Consider the following 27,043-nt stretch of genomic DNA (forward strand, 5'->3'; position numbering starts at 1 on the left):
GAGCACAAGACGGAAATAGCTTTCGTAAACCACCCATTTGCTTTCCTGCTCGTGTTTAGAAACCCAACTGCACGGACCCTACAAGGGTCTATGGCAATAAATGTATCAGTAACGAGTAGCACTACACGAGAAGCGTCGATTTAGTTTCAAGGGTCGTTGGCAACGATAGAACCAGGTGGCCTACGACTCGGTGACCGACGACCAAATCATACGCTCCACGTGAGCTCCCTTCATTCCAGGCCGAGCCATGCACATTGCACGCGGCCGAGCGTCCGGAGGCGAACCCGCTTCGATCTCCTCTCTCTCTCTCTCTCTCTCTCTCTCTCTTTCTCAACTCTATAAATATCCGCTTCGCCATTCACATTGCATCACACATCTCCCGCAAAGACCAGAAGCCAAAGCGAAATGGCCACCAGAAGAGTCGAAGCCTTCCTCTTCCCACTTCTCCTCCTGCTCCTCTCCTCCAGCTGCCTCTTGGCTTCATCCTCCAAATCTGATCCAGAGAAGAAGCGTTGCGTCATGGAGTGCAGAGGCATTCCGGAGCAGCAGCAGAGGAAGCTATGCGTGCACCGGTGCTTAGACCATTCCGGCGAGCAAGAATCTGGAAGAGAGCACAACCCTTACTACTTCGGACGGCGGAGCTACCAGCAGTGGAGCAGAACGGAGCACGGCCGTTTGGAGGTGCTGGAGAGGTTTGCTCGGAGATCCGACCACTTGCTGGGCGTCGACAACTACCGCCTGGCGGTGTTGGAGGCGGAGCCGCAGACTTTTATCATGCCCTGCCATTGGGACGCCGAACAGGTGGTTTACGTAATGCAAGGTATACCAGTCGATGCATGCAAGCTTTGATCAAAGCCCACTGGTCTCTACGTACGTAATGTCATGGCCGTCACGTGCAGGGCGTGGGACGATAACACTGCTGCACGAGGAGAGGCGAGAGTCACACGATATCAAGAGAGGAGACATCATGAGGGTTCCGGCGGGGGTGATCGTGTATGCCATCAACAAAGCCAGTAATGAGAGGCTCCGAGTCGCCATGCTCCTCCACCCCGTCTCGACTCCCGGGCACATTGAGGTAGATTGGATTCAGTGCGCTCCTTTTGATTAGGTCCTCGGTGCAATGTGAAGGACTCATGGTTTCTTTGACGTAGGAGTACCATGGTGCAGCCGGGAGGAATCCACAGACCTTCTACACCAGTTTTAGCAACGAAGTACTGGAAGCTGCCTTCAATGTCGGTTCCGATCTGCTTCCATCTCCATTTTCTCAGCGGCTCTTCCACCTTTAGGACTTTAACCGTACTGTGTTTGATCTGTAGACTCCGTGGGATAAACTAGGGAGGGTATTTAGGAGCCAGAGGAAGGGGGAAATCATAAAGATAACCGAGGATCAGATCAGAGCATTGAATGAATCCAAAACCGAGAGTTGGCCTTTTGGACTCTCAAATGAGCCATACAATCTGCTGGAGAACAGCCCTTCTCATTCGAATGAGCATGGTCAACTACACGAGGCCACAGGTAACGACTGCGAGATGCTCCAGGATCTGAATGTGGACGTATCCATTGCTAACATCAGCGAGGTGATCTCACTCCTCTCTTTTTTTGCACTGTTATATGCACACTGTAAGAGTCGTTCTCATCATTCATCCTCTGCGGTTGTTATGTGTAGCGATCAATGATGGCTCCAAACTACGACACCCGGTCGACCAAGTTGGCCATGGTGGTGGAAGGAAGAGGCTACATCGAGATGGCTTGTCCCCACCGCTCCGCCGAGCGACGCAGAACCCAGGAGGAGACGGGATCCCAAGGAGAGCAGCGCGTCCGCTATCGGACCGTGAGATCGCGAGTCTCCCGTGGGTCGGTGTTCGTGATCCCCGCAGGGCACCCGGCGGCAGTCGTGGCCGCTGCTAACGAAAACCTTCAGGTCCTCTGCTTCGGGACACGGTCGGAGAACAACCGGAGGTACTACCTCGCGGGGAGGAACAACGTGCTGAACAGACTCGACAGGGCGGCGAAGGCGATGGCCTTCGGCGTCCCGGCGGAGGAAGTGGAAGAGGTGCTCAATGCGCAGCCGGAGAGCGTGTTCATGCCCGGTCCGGAGCGCCGGCGGGAAGAAGAAGAGAAGTGGCGGCAGCTTATCTTCAAATATGCCGGGTTGTGAGTGAGCTGTTGAGCTTGTGGGTAGGGAATCCTGTTTAGGTGAACGAGGATTAGTGCGAAAAGGATAAAATGGGGCACGGGCTTCTGCAGTTCGAATAAAGAAGGTCACTTACTTTGCGTGCTCCAACATGTGTTTCAACATGTTGTTTAGGTGATCAAATCCGCTTCTACAGTTTCCGCTGCTCTTTCCACTTCAGCTACATGTGGTTTTCACTGGTTGCGAACTGATCGTGTGTTCACGTTTGACGTCCCTTGGAATGCCAAAGTTTGAAGATTTGATCATCAGCGGCCAGTGGCATCTTCCAAGAAGAGTATGAATGTTTTACCAAGTGTTTTCAAACTATTGATAATATCTGTAAAATAGGTGTACATGTCACTAATGATTTCGCTTGGCTTTATTCGAAATAATTCAAAATTATGCATCGAAAGATTTATCTTAAATACTTTTTATTCTACTTGTGCTTTCATAAGTAATTTTAAGTGTGTGTAAAATATCATGTGAAGTTTCATAAGTCGATTAAACTCATTTTTGTCCAAAGCACAAAACAAAACATTCATAGCTTTAGCATTTAACGAAAATAATTTTTTCTTAAAATCATTCTATTCATTTGTAGGTTTAGAGGGTGTTTGAAAATCAAATTCAATGATATTTCATAAATTAAAATCTATAAAATACAAGAAAATTCTCATATGTGGTTTCTAATATGTGTAGTCCGTCCCATTGAATATAGGAGGGCGAGAGATAGAGTGACCCTCTAAAGTATCGGTAAAAACCATTTAATCTCTCTTGGGTGTTAAATTAATCGAGAAAAACTTGACTCTGATACTAACTATTAGGACTAAAATGACACTAAGAGAGGGTGGAGATAGGGGTGAATTAATAATTTCATAAAATTATGACGATTTAAAAATTCATTCGATCAAACCCATATCACAAATGCATTTAACTTAACTATGGTTTATCGTAAAGTTACCATGAAGTGCATGCCATCGCCGTCCGCACTAATGTCTCTGACCTAGCTGATGTCAAATCACTATTCGACCGCGCTGAGTCCACCTTCGGCGGCGCTGTGCCCCACATCCTCATCGCCTGCGCCAACGTCCATGACCCCAAGTATCCACCCCTCGTTGACATGACCCCCGAAGATTTAGACTCCACCTTCAACTTCAATGCCCACGGTGCATTACTCTGCTACTAGGAGGTGGCGGCACGGCTGATGAGGATCGTGACAATGTCGTCATCATTGGTGGCAGTGCTACTGCTAGGATACAAGCGTACTCGGCGTCGAAGGCGGTGGTGGAGGCAATGACGAAAGTGCTGGCGAAGGAGCTATGGGGGACGAGGGTTACGGCCAACTGCGTTGCGCCGGGGCTGACGGCCATGGAGTTCTTCTTCACGGCGAAGTGCGAGGACGTGAAGCGGATAGCAGAAACGAGTCCACTGGGGTGGCTGGGGCAATCGGAGGATGTGGCCGCGCTGGTGGGGTTCCAATGCATCGATGCCAGCGAGTGGGTCAACGAGCAGGTCATTCAGGTCAACGGTGAATTCATTTGATATCGGCTTCCGCTTCTTCGTGTTGTCATCGCTCTTAATTCACCGCCTTATTTCAATAAAAGGATTGTGCTGTCTTATTGCACAATAAAAGGATATTTCAATTGATGCAAATTAAATATAAGGTGGCAATTAATTAAGCCGAACCTACCACAAGATTTGAGTGAGCATTTCCAAATCTAATGGATTTCAATTTTAATTTTGTAACAAAAGACTTCTTTTATACCCTTTATATGTTTGCATATCACGGCACAACTAGTGAACCCGCAGTGACATTTTATCATCGGATCTAAAACATGATGTGTAGACAATCTGTAATCTAAGAAACGAAACATATTGTAATGAGCTACTAGCTTTCTTTGTGATTTGTACTACTATTCGAGAACTTGATTAATAGATGATGATGGATTATTCATTTGATAGTAGAAAAAAAAAAAGAGAGAAAAGCAAAAAGAACTCCAGAGAAAGAATAAAGTTTTGATTGAAAAATAAAATTTTAGGAAGAGAACAAGAAAGTTTCCTCGCAGATGAAAGGATCCGCGTAAAGTGTGGCCTAAATATTCACATAAAATATCAATAAAGTATTGAATTAATATGGGGAAAGAATTTAGATAGAAGATCGAGGTGCCATCTACTTCACTGAGATCGAGTAAGACACAGAGAAACAAAAAATATCTAGATGAAAGGATCCAAGAACAACGAAGCAATCAAGGAAAAGGACTCAAGACACTAACCTATTTGTCGAGCAAAGGAACATCAAGAATGAACCATTAAAATGGAAAGAATAATATGGGGAAAGAGGAATCTGAAAGTAGGGAAGTAACCGAAGAAAAGGGTCTATGAAATATTCACTATAATTCAAGATCGAGTAAAAAGGAAAAGCAAGAATGAATCAATCGATAATATAGTTTAGAATTGTAAACATAAAATATGTAATATGTTATAAGTTACACGAAAAATTTTCATACCAGGATTGAAATCAAATAATTTTAAATCAGGTTTATAACGTTTCTTTCGATGCCATAAAAAAAATATATCTCTGATCTACAAAGGTACTATCCTCCAAATCTAAATGTCACACTAACGTCGATCTACAAGGAGAAGAGAGAAATTATAATCTCTCAACTGCGTCCTCTATGACATACGTTGTTTACTCCCTAAAAGTCTTATTTGCAAGAGCAGGGGGTCTAGAATAAATTATTATGAGAGTTCCTCCTATCAAGGGCATCCCCTAAGGAATCTTACATTAATATGAACTTCTTTCGATTAGCCAATATCTGTCATCAGAATCCAATTAATTCTATTATATATCTTATCCAATTATAAAGGGCCACATAATCTAACATTCTTCCACTTGGCCAATTAATTGATAAGATATTAAAAATATTTAAAATCAAAATAAACATAATAAAATTTGTTTGAAAATAATTTTACCTAATTTGATTTTAAAAAATTTTGAAAAGTATTTTATACATGGCCATGAATTTTAAAAACAAGCTAATAAATCCAATAAGGATAATAATACTATAGTCAGTCTAAGTATCAACGTGAGTCATAACGGTTGTATGTCATCAATCTCATACTTCCTTTTATGTACCATAACATTGTTAGCCTTTTCTTATATAGATTGTAATGACCCTGCAATTTATTTTGTGAAGACAATTATATTATTATATTTAACTATAATATGCATAAACATAAATATAAATATAATAATAAAAATAAATAACTTTAACTATATAAATAAATATTAATAATAGCATCCACCTAAGCATGCATCACCCTATCTTTTATGGTTTTCTCAAAAGTCCTATTCTAAGAATATGTTCTTTAAATATTTTATACTGTAAAGCTTTAGTAAATGAATCAACAATCATCATAGTAGTGCTAAGGTTCTTAATTGACACTCCTATTTCTAAACCCTTTCTCTAACCACTAAGTACCTTATCTTAATGTGCTTGGAACTACTAGAGTACTTATTATTCTTAGAGAAGAAAACTGCTATAGTATTATCACAAAATATTTTTAGCGGCCTAGTAATTGAGTCAAACGACATCAAGTTCTAAAAAAAATTTCGCAACTATAAAGCTTAATTTGTGACCTTAAAACATATTATAAATTCAGCTTTTATTATTGATGATACAATAAATGATTGTTTTACACTTTTCTAAGAAATTGCCTCACTAATTAACATGAATATAAATCCTGAAGTGGACTTTCTACTATCGAGATAATTTACAAAATCAGTATTTGAAGATCCTATCATTTCAAACTAAGTTGATCTATTATATATGAGCATATAATCTTTCATCTCTTACAGATATCTCAATATTTTCTTTGTAACTTTTCAATATTCCATTCTTGGGTTGCTTTGGTATCTACTCTGCATTGCAACTATAAAACTGATATCTGGTCTTGTATAGGTTTAAGCATATAATAGACTTTCAACTGCACACTCATAAAGAATATTTTTTATTTGATTCTTTTCTAAATCATTTTTTGGGTACTAGTTTTAGTTGAAATTTTTACCTCTAATAATAGGTATATCATTGGTTGATTAAAGCTAAATATTAAATCTCTCTAAGATATGATTAATATATTTTTTTTGAGATAGTCCTAATAATCATTAAGATTTATCCCTAAATGTCTCAATGCTAATAACATAGGCTGCCTCATTCATATTAACCATCTTAAAGTTCTTACTGAGAAATATCTTGGTTTTGTATAATAAACTAAGATCACTATTAGAAAACAAAATATCATCCACATATAAGACCAATATAATAAACTTGGCTCACTTACCTTAAATACATGCACTAATCATAATGCTTTCCTTAAATGTGAAAGAAGTAATGATATCATGAAACTTTATATACCATTGTTTGGAAACTTGTTTAAAGCTATAAATGGATTTCTTAAGTATACAAGCTCAGCTTTCTTTTTCCTCATCTATAAATCCTTCAAGTTGTTTAATATAAATTTTCTCATCTATATCCCTATTCAGAAATACTATTTTCATATTCATATGGTGTAATTCAATATCATAATGAGCTACTAATGTCATAATGATTCTCAACGAGTCCTTTCTAGAAACTGGAAAAAATATCTCATTGTAGTCTTTGCCGTCTTTGTGAGAAAAATGTTTAGTCATAAATCTGGCTTTATATCGTTTGATATTGTCTGTTGAGTTATGTTTTGTCTTAAAAACTCATTTACAACCGACTCTTTTATAGTTACTGAGCAATTTAATAAGTTTCTAGGCATCATTCTAGCCTATTAATTTTAACTCTTTTTCATTGCATCATACCATTTTTCAGAATCGTTGTTTTCTATGGCTTGTGAAAATGATAAAGGATCTCTTTTTATTCCTATATTATAATCTGATTCTTATAGATATACCATATAATTATTAAAATGATATATTTCTTTTTTCTTTGAGATCTTCTTAAAACTGTCAATTGTGATTATTCTATAAGATCATCAATGGAGAAATCAACATCATGTGAAAGTTTATCAATGTTATTTTATTGTTCACCCTCATCAATTCTCTCATTGATTTGAGGAATAATAATTTCTTGAATAGAAGATGATACTAGAGAATTAATCTGAATCTTCTCAATATCAAAATTGATCCTTCGAGATTTTTACTCCCACTGATTTCATTATTTTTAAGGAATCTTGCATTATCACATTTTACTATCATCGTACTATGATTAAGGTAATAAAATATGTATGCCTTGGACTTTTTTGGATAACTAATAAAATATTTAAAAATAGTTTTTAAATATAATTTCGTTTCATGTGGATTGAATACTCTTATCTAGACACCCCTAAATATGTAAATATCTTAGACTAGGCTTCCTACCAATCCATAACTCAAATGGAGTTGATGGAACCGACTTACTAGGAACCATGTTCAATATGTACATAATTGTCTTAAGAGCTTCACCCCACATTGACTCCAAGACAAAGGAATAACTCATCATGCTCCTAACCATATTTATAAAAGTATGATTTCGCTTTTCAATTATAATATTCTACCGTGGCACACCTGATAAGGCATACTGAGCACAAATATCTCATTATTCTATAAATCTAGAAAAAGAACCAACATTCTAATCAAATTCATCATATCTATCATAAAATTCACTACCCTTATCAGATCTGATAATTTTAACTTTTTTATCTAGTTATCACTCGACCTCATTTATATACACTTCTAGAGTGTCAATGGCTTGAAACTTTTCATGTATTAGATAAATATAATCATATCTGGATAGGTCATCTATAAATGTGATGAAATACCTTTATCCATTAAAACAGGGAATATGAAGTGGTCCACATATATAATAATCTCAATGAGTTATTTACTTCTTGTGGTATTTTTCTTTGTATGTTTAGTTTACTTTCTCTTAATGTAATATATACAAACATCAAAATCAAAATCAATAAAGTTTAAATCTTTTAAAATATTCACTAATATTTCAATTCTTTCCTTCGAGATATGCTACAATCGTTTGTGCCATAGTATAGAAGATCTTTCGTTATTGAAATTATGTTTCAATCTAACACTGGATTATAGGATCAATAATGTTTTTACAAACTTAAGATTCAAATTAATTCTATATAAACCATTACACAGAATTTCATAACCAATTTTTATTAAATTATAAAATATATTGAGTTTACCATTACCAAAAGAAAACTAATATCCTAACTAATCAATTCTAGATAGAGAAACTAAATTTCTATAAATAATAGGAATAAAACATATGTCAGCAGATCCATTAGATAACCTTTCTTTAGGCATAAGCAAGAAGTCTCCACTGATATCACTTTTGCTTTGAGACGATTTCCCATAATGATGAATCTTTCATGTTCTTTTGGTTCCAAATTAAAAGAAATCCTTATATATTATTGGTAACATGAATTAAAACACTATAATCAATCCACCAAGTATTAGAAGGAACTTTTATAATATTTGATTCGAAACATATAAAGGTTGAGTTCATACCTTTATTTTTAAACCAAGTTTTGTGTTTAATGTAGTCCTTCTTTATATTTCTTTTCTTGTCACAAAAGAAGTGTTTTATTGTAATAGCTTTCTTTCATTAGTTTGTTTAATATTTCTAAATCCGACAAATTTCTTTGATAGAGATGCTTCAATTTTCTTTTCTTATTACTAGCTCCTTGATAGTAGTTATGATATTATATAAACTTTTCTACCTTAATCTCAATTCTTCCTGTACACATATACTAGTTAACTCATTCAAGTCTCACTTATCATTATTTGTATTATAGTGAATCTTAAATATTATAATTGGTAATAAAGTCTTTATATTATTTGTAATCATCATTCTTATAAATATTAAACTAAGCTTATCATATCTTTCCCAAACCTTTATTTCATTAACTTATTCTATAGTACTTTCACCAATCAAGTTTATAGGCTTTTCGACAAGCAATACTAAGTTAAGATCTAATACGCTCAGTGTAAATTACATATGCTCTATTCATTCTAAATAATTTGATCTAGAGAATACAAGGACATCGGAAGCATGAGAATATATCAAAGAAAGCACCACTATAAAAATATAAAACAATATTAATGCTTTAAGTTTTCAAAATTGATATCATCCATATTTCACATTTTGGTAAAATATTAATATATCCGATGTTTACTCAAGATTATCTATAGAGGATTTATACTATCCTTGTAGAATAGTATTATTATCTTTGAGTATACAATCATAAACTATAAGAATATTCAAAACAATATCATCCTACCCATCACATAACTATTTGAAGTAGATTCTCCTTTGGGATTATCTAACTCCTAATTATATGTGTCATTATGAATATTATTTCTTTGATGTCATTTAGGACTAATTCTTTAATGTCATTTTATAAGTTATTAGTCTATGTCACTTTGGTGGCTACAAGATCAATACACTAATATAAAATATAGTTTAAAATATCCTATAAATAAAAACTTTTATTGTAATTCACATCTCATAAGTCTATCATCCTAAGCCACTTTGGTAGTTACTGATTAAATAAAACTTAAGGAGATGAGTTACAAATAATATTCATCAAAAATTTTAATTTAATTTATACTAAAATAGTTTAATAATAAAATAATTATTATTATTATTATTGAACCTTAATCAATAAAAAGAAAAACTTATATGATAACTATAATCATGATGAATGATGGGCCTTTATGTGAAAGATAATATTATTTCATAATTTTAAACATATACATGTAAATAACTAAATAAATATCCAATAACAATAATTAAATTTTATTTACTGCATACAATCAATAAATCATATAAGAAAACTATAAAAGAAACAGTAATTTATATTTTTTTATTTTCACATAAAATATTAAATTAAACCGATCGATTGTATTTAATTTGGGCAAGTCCAAAATTGGGCTAAATATCAGCTCAATTAAATAGGTTGATCAAAACCAAAAATTAATCAAATTTAATCCTTTCTAAATTTGATTGAAACTAAATTCAATTAATAATAAGTCAAAATATAATCATGATCAAATTCAATTAAATTATATTGATCAATTTTTTAATTAAGGATATAAATAAAAAAAATTTAATTTCATAAGGGTAAAATAGAAAATTTATTGATACAACATAGCCTGAAATTATGAGATTTGTAAAGGGCAAAATTGTTACAAGATTAAAACAGAATTAATAAAAATTATAGGGGTAAAAATATAATTTTCTTTCACAACCCTAAGGGGTGGTTGTCGCCCCTATGCGCGGGTGGGCACTGCTAGTGTGGCCACTACCTGTGGGCAGTTACCACATATGCAATCGTCGGTAGGGCATGGCCTTTGCCCTCGCATTGTTGCAGCCTAGATGCGGCCTCTGCCCGCACACAATTGTCGCTATGCGGTCGTTGCGTGCACGCGTTGTTGCCTACATGCCTGCACATGGTTGTCGCGATGCGTGTCCAACTCGACGCATGACCCACGACCGTCATAGAGTGACCGTCGCGATTTATGGTCAATCACGATGTATGGCTCGCCACCGAGCGGCTGCCCACAACCAATGTTGCTATTGCAGTGCGCATGTGTTGCCTAGCACAACCATTGCTACCAACGAATCCGCCGTAGCGATCGTACACAGCGAGGATGCTACGATTGCCATCGGCAGCGGTACTGTACAGCGACCGCTTCATGATCATCGAAGATTACATTATAAAGAATCTAACATCACCCGTAAGTAGGCGAGAAGATGGAGTAGATAAGAATTTAGATCGACAAAATATCTAGATCATTGAAGGATCATAAACAAAAATGACAAATGTAACATATTTGATCTTAAGAACCTAGGCTTCGATATTAATTATAAATATAAAATATGTAATATGCTATAAGTTACACGGAAAATTTTAATGCCAATATTAAAATAAAATAACATTAGATCGGATTTATGATGCGTACCGATGCTATCTGAAAAAGATCTTTATCTAATTTGCAAAGGTACTGTTCTTTGGATCTAAATATCATAGTAACATCAATCTACAAGAGAAACCGTAATCTTTCAACTGTGTTCTCTATGACATACATTATTTAGTTCCTAAATGTCTTGTCTATTTATAGACGAGAATAGAGGATCTAGGATAAGTTATTAAAAGAATTCCTCCTATGAAAGACATGCTTGAAGAAATCATATTATAATATAGATTTCTTTTTTATTGACCAATATCTGTCATCAGAATCTAATTAATTATCTTATATATCTTATGTAATTATAAAAGATCACATAATCTAATCATAATCATAAAAAAAAATATTAATAAATTACTAAATTGAAGTAAGAAAGGATTTAGGAAGAAAATTGAGGCACCATTACTATTATTCAACTTGATAATATTGAAAGAAATAAGATCCAAAATAAAGGAAGTAACAAGGTGATTAAAGAAGTGGATTCGAGAAACTAACCTTAACTAATAGTCAAATAGAGAAACAAAATTAAGAACAAACCAACCAAAAGAGCTAAGAATTGTCTAAAAAACAAGATAATAGCATAGAAAAAAAAAACCTCGGAACTTAAGAAAAGGAACTAGGAAATTAGTATATTAAAATCAAAATCGGGCAAACTATATATATATATATATATATATATATATATATATATATATATATATATATATATATATATATATATATATATATATATATATAAAAGACGATTGTTTTGAGACTTTCTGGATTAAGTTAGGAATTGAATTAAAATTTTTGGACTTATTGCATGATAAGACATGGATGAAGTTAGATTACAATATCCTCATAGCCTTGATCGCATATATTTTTTTTGTTAGAATGAAAAGCCCATGATGAAATAACGTTTGGATTTTAAAATTTTACCCTTAATGAAATATTTCTTAAGGCATTTGTTTTCTTTTTGACCTAAGTGCAAATGTGCATAGGGCACATGAATACAATTAACCAGTTAAATAGAGCAAGCCCTGGATGTAAATTGAAATTGGATGACTCTTTTAAGGAGAACCCAATAGAGGATGATATTAGATTTATCTTAAGGACTAATATTATAGAGGGTGATATTGGATTTATCTTAAGGACTAATATTGATGACTGTATCCTTGTCAGTGGAAAATAAAACTTCTATACTGAATTACTGCTGTGAATGAGGGATACAGAGGCTATGGGTGGCTGTTTCTATTCTACGAAAGGAGGTTGATCCACCATGATTAGTTACAAATCTTCTACATGATATATTTCAATTGATATTATCCTTTACTGATGTAATAGTCTCTCACGTATATTGCGATGTTAACCAACGCATAGACTACCTGACTAATTATGTTAAACTTCATAATTTGTATTTTGTTTGAAAGAGGGACCGATCTCCGGATTCTTCTATTTTTTGCATATGGTGCTCTTCATAGCACAAGCTGTATCCGTTTTCTGAATTAATGTAGTATTTTTTATCTTTGAAAAAGTATATTTTTCTGGTCCAGATTCCAATTTGGTCCCGAAGTGACCCCAATCCGAATGTGTCCGGTTTGAACGAATCGGTGGGTTCTGGTCAAATTGCTGACCGTCACTACATGAATCGGATCCAACTAATTGAACCCTGAACCCAAACGGATCCCCCCATTGCCTTGTGTTCCAAGTCGCAGAGGTCTGTCGCCTTCCGCTTCTATCATATACTTTGGGAGTTTGGAGAACTACCAATCGTCCTTGCTTTCCCCATCTCCGCTCCTCCGACGCCGCAGCCTTCTTCCCGGATCGAAGAGATGGAGTGCGTGTTCGGGCTGGTGGGCGATGGCTTCGCGCTGGTGGCGGCCGACACCTCCGCCGTCCATAGCATCCTTGTCCACAAGTCCAACGAGGACAAGGTCATGATCCTCGACTCCCACAAGCTCCTCGGCGCCTCCGGTGAGGCCGGCGACCGGTACGTCCCACAATCTCCTTCCTCCTCCTCTCTCTCTATATCTCTTCTTTGATCTGTTCTTGATGATTTGCTGGTCGACGACGTCTGTGATCTGTGTGCGGCAGGGTGCAATTCACCGAGTACATCCAGAAGAACGTCCACCTCTACGAGTTCCGCAACGGCATCCCTCTCGCCACCGCCGCCGCCGCAAACTTCACCCGTGGCGAGCTCGCCCTCGCCCTCCGCAAGGTCCGTTCCTCTTACCCCTTGCTCTCCTTCTAGGGTTTCCCTTCGATCTACGGAAGGAGGATAAGGATGGTTTTTCCGTTTCTACTATGCTTGTTGCATTTGTGATATTCTCCTCCTCTTATCTTTAAACTTGACTATAGGGTTTTTGTCTTACTTCTTTTTGTTGGTTTGGTGAATTATGTTGTTGATTGGTAAAGAGTGGTAGTTGGTATTTTGAAATTAAAGAGGACAAAGCCAGTAATGGGATCCAATCAGTGATGAGACTCTAAGTTCATATGAGAATTAATCATCTCATGAGCTCTAGATAATGTCCTTTAAGTGATTTAATATCTGTATGTTTAAAATTACCCTAATTATTTGTTCCAAAACTTCAAACTAACTTTCATGTCTCAAGATGAGGTATAGCTACTGTTATCAGTTCTCCGTAAAAGTTGCATGTATGAGTGGCTGGTTTGGGGGCACTGAAATGAGGTAAGGGGTATGGAGTTTTTATATTTAACTAGCTTTTTATGAGTCACTTTGTTCTACTCTGGTTGATGTCAAAATTAGGCTTGCTTGTATGTAAATAAAGTTCTATTAGGATAAGCGTAAGGCTGACCATAAAACCATAGTAAAGTGCATGTGTAGTGTCGTAGATTCAGAAAACACTGCCAAGAAGATTCTTTATGTCAAAAGTTCAAAAATCAGTTCACGGCTGCTTAGACATTTGGTTTAGTGCAGAACCACAAGTCAACAAGATATCTTGTTCTTAACCTGCTGAATGTTAGGACCTGAGTCACCTGACAGATGCAGCTAATGATTGCTTCTATACTGTCCATAATTTTTTACTGCAATATGTTTTGTCCAAATGCTGCCTATTGATCTTCCAAAGACCCTTTATACACACTGGTCTCGATGATGGTATGAAGTCTTAAATTGATTCTGCCTCTAGCTTAAAATTGAACCCATGGGTGCTTGCTAGCTTTGAGTAATCTCAACTGCCTTCTCTCTTTTTAGCTTTGGTAGTTGCAAAGCACCTGGGTCACATGCGGAAGCTGCTGAGAGATTTTTCTTCTGAATCAGCACAAAGTCACTGATTTCATTAAGCCATCATTTCCACAAAGGCCTTTGAGTTTCTGACAAGTATCTTTATTTTCTTTGCTTTCTAGCTGTTTAATCCTCTTTTGGCTTAGAATACTTCTACTCAACCATTTATGAAGTTCTTCATAGATTGGTAGTTACCTAGGTTCTTATCTTTAATAGGTACTAATGAACATTATATTTAATTTAAATGATCTGCTGTATGTGTGTCATCTTTTGTAATAATGTCCGATGTTGGTTAATCAGCTTTATTCTCCTGGGAGGTTTTTTTGAATTCACAATGTTGGATGCTAGCTATCTTAGAACTTGGTTTAACAAGTCTGATCAGTTCTAAACTTGCTTGCTTTCTCAGAACCCATATTTTGTCAACATTTTGCTGGCTGGATATGACAAGGATATTGGTCCATCTCTCTACTACATCGACTACATTGCTACTCTGCACAAGGTTGACAAGGGTGCATTTGGTTATGGATCCTATTTCGCCCTATCAATGATGGACCGACACTACCACAGTGGCATGTCACTGGAGGAAGCAATTGACTTGGTTGACAAGTGTATCATCGAAATTAGATCTCGACTGGTTGTTGCTCCACCGAACTTTGTGATTAAGATTGTGGACAAGGATGGAGCTAGGGAGTATGCTTGGCGTGAATCAATCAAAGATGCTGGAGTTTCTGCAGCTTGAGATAATTCTCATGTTCTATTTTCTTCTTTCAGTGAAACTCCAGCACTGTTAGTGCGCCAAAATTGGGTATGCAATTTGTCGGTCTGGACATAATTTGATGTTAGTCACATTGCAAATGCTCATCTATATGTTTCTGATTTCGTTTTCCTTCACTTGGTCACAATCTAATATTTTAAGGGTTCTTTTCCAAAGCAAATTAGGTTGTACGAACTATTTGATGTCCTGTGGGAAGCTCAGTCGAACTTTATCTTGAAAATTTGGTACATTTTTATGTTGTTTTAGCTAATAGTAATTATTTGCCCTCGTATTACTTGGATATTTTTCTACCGGAGACATTTTTTAGCCTTTTGCCACCCATCTTGAGGCCCTGCGTCCTCATAGGACAGATATGGTGAGCATCCTCAACCAACCATGCACGTAGAAACTCTGTTGCAACCTCATGCAGTCTAATATTGTGCGACAACAGCCGACGGGATCAAGCAAGCAAGACTGCTCGACCTACAGGGAACAGTATCCTTTCTGACTACGTCACTACTAATTGTCTCATAACCGTGGGTTGGCCCCGCTATAGCTACCAATCAGATTAGATGATAAGAAGGTGGAGTAAGAGCAGGCATAAGAAGGATTGAGCGATGATCAGCACCTTTGTGCCATTGCCATTGCTTTGCTCTAATGGTGGCGTGGGTGGCGCTCTGGGGATTGGCGGGGTGGACAACACCAGTGCTGGCGGCGGTGGCGGCGAGGGGACCACGGTGGCAGGAAGAGGAGGTCCTGCAAATTAACCCAAGGGAGACGTGTTGAAGTGGTTCTATGCATGCATATGTATTCTAGGCTTGGTGCAAGTGGGAAGCACGGACCTGCAACTGGTCGCCTTGGAGGCGGAAGCGGCGGCCGGACCGCATTGGCGGGTGGAGTGCCTACAATACATATTTACGCTGGAATTAGAAAAGTAACAGAGAAAAGGAATATGGATTGGTATATTAAATGGACCATTGCATATACCTGTTGCAACTGGATGGCGAAGGCCACCACTCCCGTTTCGAGGAACGGGCGGTGGAGGCAACGTGGTGGCTGTGACAATGGTGGCAACAACATCAGTACCTGCAACAAGAAAGGAAGAGACCTGACCAAACGTTAGTCGTGTCTCCACTCGGGGTCGTTCTAAGTAACTACGCCTGACGTCAAGGACGGAAATTACATGGACTGCTGATGGCATAATCTGGCGCGCGATTCGAAAGAAAGAAGGAAATATTTTGTTCCGTATTAGATAAGAAACACAACCATAGAATAGACATAATGAGAAACCTGTATAAACCTTGACGATATACATTAAATTTTCGTGTGCAAGAAAAAGTTAGTGATGGATTTATTCAGTATAAAGGAAAAGCAAATTTACTTGATGATATAGCTTTACTCGATCGGTAAGGCAACAAGGAACTCAGGTATTTGAAATAAGAAGAATCCAAACCAAGAAAGTAGCGGAGTGGAAGAAAGAACCCAAGAAAAGAAAAGGTAGTTCAGAGTCCACAGAAACAAGATCGTTTAGGGATGTAGAGAGCAAATCAGTCACTAAAAGGGGACACCAAAGGAGTGGTAAGATAGCTTCATTGCTTCCGGAACGCATTGCTTTAGCAAACGCTTGTCCAGGGAAACACGATCGAGCAGATGAACACCAAGTAGAATGAATCCAAACCCAGAGAAGCAACTAAAGAGAAGGGTCCAAGAAACTATTACCCGAGAATCAAGATCGAGCTGAGGATCACCAAGAACGAATGCAAAAGCAGAGAAGCCACTAAAGAAAGGAACACAAGAGCAGAGAACGAGAGGCGGAGAAGATAGGTGCGACCTCGGCAGATCTGGTCGAAGGGAGAGGCATCGGGGGCGTTGGCAGATTTCCAGCAGGAGGAGGCGAGAAAGAGGAGGCGGGAGGCACTGATGGGAGATCCGGCGACCGCGCTCTCGAGCATCAGTTGGCAGAGACAAGAGGCGTTTTCGCCTCCGATCTCAGCGGAGAATGCCGCGCAGCAATCGTCAACGAGGAGGGGCTGTGGGGAAGAGGCGTACCCGGACGCCGCCGCCGCCGCCAGGTGGGTCATGCAGGTCAACATCGCCTCCGTCACCTTCGCACAGTGGGCAGGAGGAGGCGGCGCTGCGCCCGCGGAGGCGGGCGCTTGCGACTGGAGTAGTAGTATTAGGCAGGAGAGGAGAGCGGGCTTCATTCTCGAACGTCTTCAAAAGAGCAACGACGGCCCGTTACCCAGCTTATATAGGGAACGGCTTGATGGTTGGAGATTCGTGCCGGTTCTATATAGTGCAATCCACACCGTACGATCGTTACTGGTCAAGAAAGAAAAAGAGAAGCTCCGTGTTCAAAGACAGACACCCATCTGATGAGTGATGAACGGACGGTACTCGAGGTTTGAGCGGGACCCACATCCTGTGCACGTATTAAATTAGTGACACAAAATCTTAACCACCTGCGTGGCATGACTCCTCAAAGCGAATGAACAAAAGACAATAATGCAGACTGAGATTGTAATACACTTGATTATCATATACAAACATTAGTTGCTTTGTTTGGGATTAAGTCTACAACAAAGGACTCGGACTCGAGACTCAGAAACAAGTGTACTAAGAAATAAAGTACAGAGGTTACTGTTCCATGGAACTAAAAAGCACTTAGTTATGTGACCGCGATCGCATGAACTCTTCTAACCGGTCCCACACCTCCAGAGCAGCAGCCCTGTCTTGATGTCTTTTATGTTTACTAATCTGCAAAAGCAATTTTTTTTATAAAAAAACAAAAAAGAGTTAAAGAAAAAGTGGCAAGAGCCACCTGCTCTATCGGAAATTTAAAAGACTATGGGATTAACTCACCGAAATAATCTTTACATTCCACTGTTTCACAGTTTTTGCGGATTCCACACTGTCATCCTCGAAACGCACAAAAAACCCAATAACTGCACAACATTAAATCAGATTTCAGCATTTGCCAGTTATCATTTCATGGTCTTCAGTTAAGAGGGCGTGACAAATTTTAGAACCACAAATGACTAAGAAAACTTAGAGCAACTATAAATTGATGGCAAAGCATTTGATGCATGATCTGATGTCTCCACTTTGAGATAATTCTATAATCCAAAAGCATAAAAGCATAGATGTAATAAGAAAATTTGCACATGAAGTAACAACGCATTGTGATCAAAGCGTCATCATAATTAATTGAGCAGGCTCCAGGGCAAGTTTGTCAGAATAGAATAAGTTATCAACCTGCTGTCAACCCTATAACGGTGCCTAGTGCCCAACAATGGCAAGTTTTACTTTGAAACCTAGAAAGCTGTTAGTTGGTCCAAAGGTCTTTACAGTTGAAGTTTAAGCTCACACATGGAAGAGGCAAACCAAAACTAGTCATGAAAGTTATATAAAAAAAGATAGAGGTTATCAAGCAAGGAAAGAAATTTCTTAATCACTTAAGCTTATAAGCTACTCAACAAATCTAAGGGAGGCTAGGAATAGATAATGATTGGCGCATAAAATAAAGATTCCATGCCACTGTAAAATAAAAATGATTCAAACTGCAACAACTGAAACTTGAACATTTACAGCTCAAGTATTTGTCCACTGCATAGTCGAAGATACAATAAAAGGAATCACATCCAATGATCATGACAAGAACCAACTCATCTAAGAGAAAGCAAATCAGTCACATGGTACATATACTGCCATTTTCATGAACTAGTTTCCAAATGAGTAACTACAGATGAATGCGGTGCCCAAAGATAGGAATACAAAGGAAGGGATCAAATCAAACGACCATGACATTATATTATTCATAACAGACTATATTATTCATCAAATCAGCGGAAGAGATCAAGTGCATCCATAGGACAAAGTCAATCATGCTTTATCGCCACATAAATGAAGCAATGTACATTATTCATAACAAGCTAAATGCATTACCTTTATGCCTGATGGGTGAAGGATCAGCTATTAAGAACTATCCAGTGGGCAACCTATCCAAAGTTTGGTCGTGTATAATAATAATAACAATCATAGACATGGATATGTGGACAAACATTGACTAATGAGGAAACAGCCACATAAGAAAAAATGGATATTGCTAATGAGACCTAGAAAAGTAGTAATGGAAATTAATTTATTTTCAAGAAACTTAAGTTTAGATATCATTTTCTGAGAAACTGTAGCATGATGCTCCCAAATTAAAAGAATAATAACTCAGAGATTCGCCACACGAACAACTTTTGAATTATCAATAAAGTTACCGGATGAAAAAGAAGAAAACTGCCAATAAATTACACTAATTATTTAAGTGAAAATGCAATCTATGCTACATGGCATAATTAGATGGTTCAAATTTCGAAACAAACTGTAAGTATAAAATTGAAGAGATAAAACAGTAGTACATCTATAAGACAAACAATGCATTTTCTATTATGTAATTCCTTTACATTCCATATGCAAATGACATCCCTACCAAGCACCAGAATAAATAATTCACAACAATAAGGATGTAAGTATTGAAGCATTTGGCAAGATCCTAGTACCAATTGTATCAGACAAAAACACAGATCAAAAGGCAGTACAAGTAATCAAATTTTATTTAAATAATAAACAACCATATAAATTTAATACTTAACAAGGCTTACAAACAACTACAAAACTTCACAATCATCAACACAACAGAACCTTGGGCATCTTACACTGTAAAATCTAGTAGTCCGTAGTTAATAAACCTTATATTAAGTACTGATGTATTCTTATATGAATGCACAAAATGAAAAACTAAATTTCAATTATACTAGAATTATCATATTTTCTTCACATTCATATTTAAAGAATTGGAGTTGAACATGTTAAAAAGCCTGAAGTTTAAATAAACAAACGAGATACAATAATACATTTCAATCAGAAAAAAAGCCTGAAGTTTAAATAAACAAATGAGATACAATAATACATTTCAATCAGAAAAAAAAATGGCATACTGCCTATTCCCAAATGAAACATAATAAAAATATGTATGTATGTATGTGTGTGTGTGTGTGTGTGTGTGTGTGTGTGTTTGTGGGACCAATAATTCCTATGGATACTAAAACTGATTACATGATGTGCCTAATTGATGTGTGCACACTAAAAAGAATTTCTGCAAAGAGGCACACCACACACCTACTTTTGCAGTTGCAGGTTACTGGATGAATAGCAGACAACTGCAAAGATAATTGACTAAACATGAACTTAGTTTATACAGTGAAGGAAGCGATTTAACATGAAACATGATGTTAACTGTTCCATGGTTCAACTTTAGATTTACTTGAAAACAGTTTAGAGAGGCGAAACAATAGTCCATGTCCAAAAATAATTCTAAATTGAATAAAAACAGTTCTCTGACACGACTTTTAAGCCAAACAGTTTCTAATATGTAATTCCTTTGTATTTCTAAAGATAGGAGACAAATAAACAAACACTTGGTCTGCATGGCACTCACTCTTGTTGAAGATCTCGACATGGTCTTTGAATGGCCAGTCCTTGAACTGCCACTCCTTTCCGAGCACAAACACGGCCACAACACGGTCCCAGTCCTCGGGCTTGAACGCCGAGGGCTTATCCCTCACCTCATAGGCGGCCACCGCACGGTCCCGGCTCAGCTTCTTCTGCACGGTCACACAGTCAGGTTTTGGCCCCCGCATTGCCTTCACCTTTACATCCGTCGGCACGAACACCCCGTCCTCCAAGAACTCCTTAACGTTGTAAATGGTGATCAGAGTCTGGAACGCGCTGGGCACCAGGATGATGGGCACCCCCTCCCCGATCTTGCTCCCCTTGAGGTGTATCTTGGGTTTGGGCGCGGCGGCGTCGGCAGCGTCGTCACCGGCACCGCCGTACGCCGCCACGACGGGCCGATGGTGATCGTCTGACCCGATGAGGCGGGTCTTGGCGACGAGGCCGTCCTTCCGCTGTTGGGACTCGAGGCGCTGCCGCTCCTCCTCGCGCTTGGTGGACGCCAGGAGCACGGCGTGGAAGTCGCGGTTGCGGCACTCGAGGAGGGACTCCCGGTCTTTCAGGGGGCGCTCCAGAGCGTGGATCATCGTGACGTAGTCGACGGGGGCGGCGGGAGCGAGATCCGCAGCGGCCTCATCGGCGGCTGTAGCGGGGGCAGAGGAAGGGGGCTCGTCGAGGGGGAGGGAGGGGTCATCAGGGCGGTACTCCTCGACGGTGGCAGAGGGGGGAGGGGGGAGGAAGGAGACAGCGTCAGAGGAGGCGATGCGGCCGAGGAGGTAATCGAGGAGGGGCTTGCGGTCGGGGAAGGTGACGGTGGGGAGGCGGTATTGGCGGGCGGACTGGAGGTATTCGGTGTGCTTGAGGTGGTGGTGGCGAGCGAAGAAGAGGAGGGCGTCGAGGGTGTAGAAGCCGCCCTGCTTGGAGCGGTAGGCAGTGACGGCGGAGCAAGGGAAGGCGTACTCAGAGCCGAACCGGAGCTCGTCGCCGGACTGGACCACCCGGTCCAACTCCCCTCGGATCGCGTACTCCCGAAGCACCGAGAGGGGGTCCATCTCCCCGTGAATTGGACGCCGATCGAAGGGCACTCAAGGAAGGGGCTTTGCGAGGGGTTGCCTTTGTCCACCGATTGGAGGAAGAAGAGGAAGAGTGGGTTATGGATGTCGGATCTCAGGATTCTTGACCCGATCCGCTCGTGTCAATAATTCGGTAAGGCAGGAGGGATGCTGGGTTGCGGATGTTGCATGAATCCTTGATCCGATCCGCCTTCTTCCAAATTATTGCAGGATGAAATTGTGTTCATATTATTTTTAATCAGTTAATACAAATTCTAATAAAATATAATATCAAAAAATGTTCAATAAAAGATTGATTTTAGTAAGTATTTATTTATTTTAGCATTTTAGAAACATATTATAATGAGTAAGTTCTCCACTGGATTGGATCACAGTTAACTTCAACACCTTAAGGGTGGGTTATTATATATCATCTCTAATGTAACACCATCCCTTGGTTTACAAGAGAAAGCTTAGTGGATAGATGTTGGATTTTATAATGCTTATTATGTGCATTTACATTTCCATTAGGTTTCACTATTGAGTTGGTAGAAATTGCTCGTGAGATCATCCATATGCAAACCAATAATATAATTATAATTTTCTCCGCATCTAATGTTATCGACCAATGCAGTCAAAGTCATCGAGGCTTATTTATGACTTTTTTATTTTTTATTTCATTAATTTTTACTATTTTTGAGTATTTTCTCATAGGTAGCATATATGAGGTAGAAAATACTATTATTTTTGGTACTTTTGTTTTTCTTTTGCAAGACTCAAAAATGTTTCTAGTTATATGATATTGTGTTATCACGAATGATCGTTTTGCATCTTTCATATCTTTATTAATATATCATTTGTTGCTTATATTTGCTTTTACAGTTGTTTGACAATATGTTTTATTTTATTTTTATGTATTTTTAGTTGGTTTGTATAAACAAAAGTAGTTTACGAAACTGTACAACAATTGCTCATTAGAATAGGTAAAGCTATTCCGAAATAGTTTAGTTTTCTATAAGACATTGTGTAATACAAAATGTCAATCATCTTAGTCCTTAAAATGATTGTTCACTAAAGCAGCATATGACTAACTATATGAGACTTTAGAATCGTGTTAGTGTTGTTTGGATATACAAATTAGCACATAAAGTGTTCATGTATCTTTAAAAACTTGCTGTACGTACCCAACACCTAATTGAGTGGTTATTTGTGAACTTATGACTTTTCTTTGACCTTATAAATTTTTTGTTTCTCTTTTTTTCTCTTCTCTTGCATGTTGAATTGTCTATAAAGTGCTCTCTTTTGTAAAACGTCGAGATTTATCTACTATTTATTTTCTTACGCTAATCAACTTTCTTTTGTAAATCCTTCAAGACTTGTATAAGGTTGCTCTTAAACAGAATCTTTTGTGGATGGATAATATAAGGGTGTCTCATGATTTCAGTAATTTCAGCTAAGTTCATAATAACACCAAAGGGAAACATAGCCGCCTCGTTCTCATGTGTCAGATTCTAACTTATCGTTTTACGATGTGAAATATAAATTGTTTCAATATCCTGGAACCCTTAAGTAGCATCAAGCCAAATGGAACCTTAGTTATATATTTAAGGGATAGCGCAACGTCTCTAATATCTATGCTTACTCCTTGACGAAAATGCTAGGTGAATATTGGATCTATATCTACCTTTTCGACCTGTTTGTGTAGACCATTTAGCCCAAAAGCCCTTTATGCCTAATAAAAATTAATTGCTTTGTGTTACTTGCCATCCCATCTATTTTCATCTTTCTCATCGTTTTATATTTGTACATGTCCTTCAAGGATTGAAGGATATATAATTTTGTGTTTAAGGCTTGAAGCATTTGGCGAAGGTATTATCTTATACCAACATGGAAATATCATATTATTCTGCATCATCACCTTTAGTAGAACATACAGTTGGAGCATATTCCTTCTGCACAGGCAAGAGGGAATAAACATTAACAAAATAATTCTTTATCTGTGAATTATTCTGTGAGAACTTACACAACATTAGAGAAATGCCACATACAATTGACAGTTCTCTCAGACTAGAACCTGGCAAGCATTGTATCTGCCTTGAATTAGCAAGTCTTATCTCATTCAACCTAAATAATGTTTGCAAATGATACAGAAACATATGTATCATAGTCATGATAACAAGTCCACCCAGGAAACAGGTCTGCTGACTTTTAGGGCTCATGATGTATCAGGCTGCATAAAAGGGTGGAGATTCTCTATCCACCATGCAGCCTTCTTTTTCTTGTTCATGACAGTTCTTCCACGCACTACTTGAACTCATCTCATAATGAGCATCTAGAAAATGATCAGCAAAATCTGGAAGCAACAACTTGACAATTATGAGCCAAAAAGGAGACAGATGCACATAAGATTGATCAGGTTTCCTAGTTTTACATTGACATCACTCTCTCATCCAAGGAAAAAGGCTGTGACACAAGCCCTCAGCAGCCTAAAACAACAAAAAGAACACCCCACAAGGACCTTTTTCTGATCATTTTCCATCATTTTTTGACATCAATCCATGGCAATCAAATTCAATTAACAAGAAACAAGACATGCTCAATCATCGTCGCCATCGTCTGCAAACAAGGTGAAGAGATGCTTGTGCTAAATTGTTGGTGATGAATCAACTACTGCTTTTCCAACTCTTCATTGACGTGCTTCTCATGGCTTTGACACTCCCTGCAGCAAAATTATTGTACACGATCAGTCCTGCTGTATCATTCCGAAACAGATTTCGGTAAGCTCAGACTAAACTATAGTGTTCATGAAGAGAAAAACAGAACAAACAGTCAAATTTTGCTGCATAAAGGAGAGTAAATTACATCACACATCAAGGAGACATTTTATGCATCAGTGGTTGAAATGGTCCAGTAAGAAAAGCACAGCCATGGTTAGGTCACTTTCTATGCCAAAACACAGGGGTTGAAGCTTATCATATCCTGAATTGACTGCTGAGAGCTTTTAATTGATGGCGAAGGTAACCTCTAAAGAGGAATTGGGGGACCCCAACAGCAACCACAGGAGACATGGCGACCCCAGGCGTGTACAGCTTTGGACAGAAGCCACATTTCTACGAAATTAAGCACTGGTGTCTGATCTTGGTTATGAAAGTGACAAGGAATCAAAACGTCACGTTCAGTAGGCAAACGACATTGCGATTTCTTGCACAGAAGTTGATCGAATAGATTCATCAACGAATTCTGTAAAATAGTGGCATCATGCAGAAAAGTATTCCGAGTTTGATCAGGTTGGCGATTGCAGCTATGAATTCTCAAGCTAGAAGACCCTAAACATGACCACAAGAACCTGCAATGCTAATGATGAGCAAAGACTAGTACATCTGCAGCAAAAGGTGTTGATGTTGCAATCTATGTGATGTCCAATTCAAATCAAACTTTGAATTGAGTAAAAAGATTGATTCAAGAAAGCTAACCTATTCACAGGGATATCCATTTCTTCTCCAAGATTCTTCTTGCATGCACAGCAGAGGAAGTCATCCGCAGAGCAGCCTTCATGGCTTGGAAGAGGACTACTCTCCTTCATCACAGCGGTGAATTCGTCGCCGCAGCTCTCCACAATGCAATTGTCAAAGATGTGCGTGGTCTTCGGATTCGGCCCGTGGGAGATCACGCAGGTGTAGTCCTCCGAGAGCTCCATCTCGCTCACGGAGATGCTCCCGGTGGTGAAAGCCCATGGGGAAGAGGAGGCGGCGGGCGCTTCGTGGCCCAGGGATCTGAGTACGGGGGAGAAGAGAGCCAACTGGGAATCCTTGTTCTTGATGCCGAATTCGATTGGGGAACTGGGCAACTCCATGGACCTGGCCGGCGGCGAACCGGAGCTCGAGCACACGGACGGGATTTGGATCTTTAACTGCGATCCAAACAGAACCATTCGACGCTGCGGATTGGAGAACTGCATGGCTTTGTCATCGGTGAGAGCGTCAACGATACCGAGGCCGATGGGCTCTTGTCCGCTGCTGTCCCAAGGGTGGTGTTTGCTCTCTGTAACAGTGTCAGTCGCGGCAGCTGAAGCATTCTCCAAAGGAGGATTCTTTGGCAGCGTATCGGAGTGTAAGAGGTTGCCGAAGGAAGACAAGTGCTTAGTTTCGAGTATGGAGGTCGGGCTCATCATGGCCGCCTCATGGTCTGAGAAGCTCTTCGAAGAGAAGCTCCGGAAGAGACTTGGAGAGGGGAAGAGGGAGGAAGCTGTGGGCTTATTGTGGCTGTTACCAGAGGAAGATGAGAGGGAGTAGGGATCAGACATCAAGCCCTGTTTGCCACCAACTGCCTTCGATCTCCTCCTCAGCATACTATCTTGCTCCTTTGCTCTGAGACGAAAACGAAATGAACAGAACAAAAAGGCAAACAAATACAGTAGAACAACTGTCGAACTCACCACTCCTGGCTGTTAGATTCTCTTCTCTTCAACCTCAATGGAGTGGAAAGATCAAATCTCCAAGATTGCTTCAGAACAAAAACGAAAGCAGATCATGTCTGTAGACGCAGTCTCCATCAGAACAATCACCGAAGTCATTTCTCCTCACTCACCAAGCCATCACCAAAGGCAAAAAAGGAAACAAATAAAAAGATCATCCACGACCTGAAGCTAAAAAATCCGATTTTGACAGCAAAATACTAAACAAGATCGCTCCTTTCGGCTTCTTCCCTGGCTCCAAGAGCGATCACTGCACGGAGGAGGAGGGGAGGAGGGGAGGAGGGCACTCCTAATGGGGGTGGCAGGGACAGAGGAGGGGTGTGGTGCTCTGCCCAGGGGAAGCAAGATACAAATGGGGGAGGGGTTATTTAAACAGGAAACCGGTGTCGTGCCGTGCGTTGGGATCAGATAGCCACGCCAGAACAGAGAAAAAAGGTTCCAGGATTGCATCTGCCTCCGCCAAAACCACCATATCCGGCTAAAAATTTTTCTTCTCTCTCTCTCTCTCTCTCTCTCTCTCGCTCGCTCTCTCTCTTTCTTTCTTATCGACGACTGACTGCGACCCGCAATCAAATGCGACAGTTATTAGTATTTTTTATGACTGCTGGTGTTCATCACAATTACTCCGAAACAGATGGCAGAATTATTAGGGAGCGAGGGATGATGGCACGACGCTTTTGATCCATGGACAGTACGGAAAGTTCAATTTTTACTGTTTGAGGCTTGTACGAATGAATAGTTTAGTCTCAGGGAACGAGGCAGGCATTCTGGCTGGTCTTGGCTTGGCTTTAAGCTTGGCTGGCCATGAACAGTGGTGGTGTTTTGGAATGACGAGGGAGGAAATAGTGC

At 39.0% G+C, this 27,043-nt stretch overlaps 5 protein-coding genes and 1 pseudogene across 6 annotated transcripts; 3 read left to right on the forward strand and 3 right to left on the reverse strand.

The window, feature by feature from the left end:
• Positions 1 to 375: 375 nt before the first annotated feature.
• LOC103995097 (vicilin Cor a 11.0101-like) lies at positions 376 to 2,329 on the forward strand. The gene is made up of 5 exons (XM_009415606.3): positions 376 to 820; positions 900 to 1,075; positions 1,152 to 1,232; positions 1,317 to 1,577; positions 1,667 to 2,329. The coding sequence occupies exons 1-5, from the start codon at positions 406 to 408 to the stop codon at positions 2,156 to 2,158; spliced, it is 1,425 nt and encodes a 474-aa protein (XP_009413881.3). The 5' UTR covers positions 376 to 405; the 3' UTR covers positions 2,159 to 2,329.
• A 672-nt stretch (positions 2,330 to 3,001) lies between these two features.
• LOC103995144 (NADPH-dependent aldehyde reductase-like protein, chloroplastic) lies at positions 3,002 to 3,712 on the forward strand (annotated as a pseudogene).
• Positions 3,713 to 12,882: 9,170 nt separating this feature from the next.
• LOC135644743 (proteasome subunit beta type-2-B) lies at positions 12,883 to 15,303 on the forward strand. The gene is made up of 3 exons (XM_065162616.1): positions 12,883 to 13,158; positions 13,263 to 13,386; positions 14,819 to 15,303. Exons 1-3 carry the CDS (start codon positions 13,001 to 13,003, stop codon positions 15,149 to 15,151), a joined length of 615 nt encoding a protein of 204 aa, XP_065018688.1. The 5' UTR covers positions 12,883 to 13,000; the 3' UTR covers positions 15,152 to 15,303.
• A 143-nt stretch (positions 15,304 to 15,446) lies between these two features.
• LOC108953602 (actin-binding protein wsp1-like) lies at positions 15,447 to 17,364 on the reverse strand. The gene is made up of 4 exons (XM_018830239.2): positions 16,998 to 17,364; positions 16,154 to 16,252; positions 16,009 to 16,068; positions 15,447 to 15,922 (listed from the first exon to the last, which is right to left on the reverse strand). The coding sequence occupies exons 1-4, from the start codon at positions 17,257 to 17,259 to the stop codon at positions 15,735 to 15,737; spliced, it is 609 nt and encodes a 202-aa protein (XP_018685784.1). The 5' UTR covers positions 17,260 to 17,364; the 3' UTR covers positions 15,447 to 15,734.
• Positions 17,365 to 17,679: 315 nt separating this feature from the next.
• Positions 17,680 to 21,785, reverse strand: LOC135644610 (protein CDC73 homolog). The gene is made up of 3 exons (XM_065162339.1): positions 20,655 to 21,785; positions 18,029 to 18,111; positions 17,680 to 17,923 (listed from the first exon to the last, which is right to left on the reverse strand). Exons 1-3 carry the CDS (start codon positions 21,718 to 21,720, stop codon positions 17,831 to 17,833), a joined length of 1,242 nt encoding a protein of 413 aa, XP_065018411.1. The 5' UTR covers positions 21,721 to 21,785; the 3' UTR covers positions 17,680 to 17,830.
• A 2,309-nt stretch (positions 21,786 to 24,094) lies between these two features.
• LOC135646088 (FCS-Like Zinc finger 8-like) lies at positions 24,095 to 26,689 on the reverse strand. 2 transcript variants are annotated; one of them, XR_010498956.1, is made up of 4 exons: positions 26,156 to 26,689; positions 25,194 to 26,087; positions 24,583 to 25,066; positions 24,095 to 24,439 (listed from the first exon to the last, which is right to left on the reverse strand). XR_010498956.1 is itself a non-coding variant. In XM_065165231.1 (3 exons), exons 2-3 carry the CDS (start codon positions 26,066 to 26,068, stop codon positions 24,388 to 24,390), a joined length of 927 nt encoding a protein of 308 aa, XP_065021303.1. In that variant the 5' UTR covers positions 26,069 to 26,087; positions 26,156 to 26,689; the 3' UTR covers positions 24,095 to 24,387. The 2 variants fall into 2 exon arrangements, 1 of the variants encoding a protein (XP_065021303.1); XM_065165231.1 differs by lacking the exon at positions 24,583 to 25,066.
• Between the last annotated feature and the right edge of the window lie 354 nt (positions 26,690 to 27,043).

Source organism: Musa acuminata, chromosome BXJ3-8 (genome assembly GCF_036884655.1).
Source record: "Musa acuminata AAA Group cultivar baxijiao chromosome BXJ3-8, Cavendish_Baxijiao_AAA, whole genome shotgun sequence".
Taxonomy (NCBI): Eukaryota; Viridiplantae; Streptophyta; class Magnoliopsida; order Zingiberales; family Musaceae; genus Musa; species Musa acuminata.

What these genes read in the sequence shown, in the direction of transcription:
- LOC135646088 (XM_065165231.1), bottom strand. Translation starts at nt 26,068, where the DNA reads ATGCTGAGGAGGAGATCGAAGGCAGTTGGTGGCAAACAGGGCTTGATG. An exon ending in ATGGATATCCCTGTGAATAG is followed by an intron (nt 24,440 to 25,193) that starts GTTAGCTTTCTT and finishes ATTTTGCTGCAG; the next exon opens with GGAGTGTCAAAGCCATGAGA.
- LOC108953602 (XM_018830239.2), bottom strand. Translation starts at nt 17,259, where the DNA reads ATGTTGACCTGCATGACCCACCTGGCGGCGGCGGCGGCGTCCGGGTAC. An exon ending in CTTCGACCAGATCTGCCGAG is followed by an intron (nt 16,253 to 16,997) that starts GTCGCACCTATC and finishes TTCTTGTTGCAG; the next exon opens with GTACTGATGTTGTTGCCACC. An exon ending in TCCAAGGCGACCAGTTGCAG is followed by an intron (nt 15,923 to 16,008) that starts GTCCGTGCTTCC and finishes GTTAATTTGCAG; the next exon opens with GACCTCCTCTTCCTGCCACC.
- LOC135644743 (XM_065162616.1), top strand. Translation starts at nt 13,001, where the DNA reads ATGGAGTGCGTGTTCGGGCTGGTGGGCGATGGCTTCGCGCTGGTGGCG. An exon ending in TCCGGTGAGGCCGGCGACCG is followed by an intron (nt 13,159 to 13,262) that starts GTACGTCCCACA and finishes TGTGTGCGGCAG; the next exon opens with GGTGCAATTCACCGAGTACA. An exon ending in TCGCCCTCGCCCTCCGCAAG is followed by an intron (nt 13,387 to 14,818) that starts GTCCGTTCCTCT and finishes TTGCTTTCTCAG; the next exon opens with AACCCATATTTTGTCAACAT.
- LOC135644610 (XM_065162339.1), bottom strand. Translation starts at nt 21,720, where the DNA reads ATGGACCCCCTCTCGGTGCTTCGGGAGTACGCGATCCGAGGGGAGTTG. An exon ending in TGTCGAGATCTTCAACAAGA is followed by an intron (nt 18,112 to 20,654) that starts GTGAGTGCCATG and finishes AATGTTGTGCAG; the next exon opens with TTATTGGGTTTTTTGTGCGT. An exon ending in GGAATGTAAAGATTATTTCG is followed by an intron (nt 17,924 to 18,028) that starts GTGAGTTAATCC and finishes TTGCTTTTGCAG; the next exon opens with ATTAGTAAACATAAAAGACA.
- LOC103995097 (XM_009415606.3), top strand. Translation starts at nt 406, where the DNA reads ATGGCCACCAGAAGAGTCGAAGCCTTCCTCTTCCCACTTCTCCTCCTG. An exon ending in TACTGGAAGCTGCCTTCAAT is followed by an intron (nt 1,233 to 1,316) that starts GTCGGTTCCGAT and finishes TTTGATCTGTAG; the next exon opens with ACTCCGTGGGATAAACTAGG. An exon ending in CCATTGCTAACATCAGCGAG is followed by an intron (nt 1,578 to 1,666) that starts GTGATCTCACTC and finishes TGTTATGTGTAG; the next exon opens with CGATCAATGATGGCTCCAAA.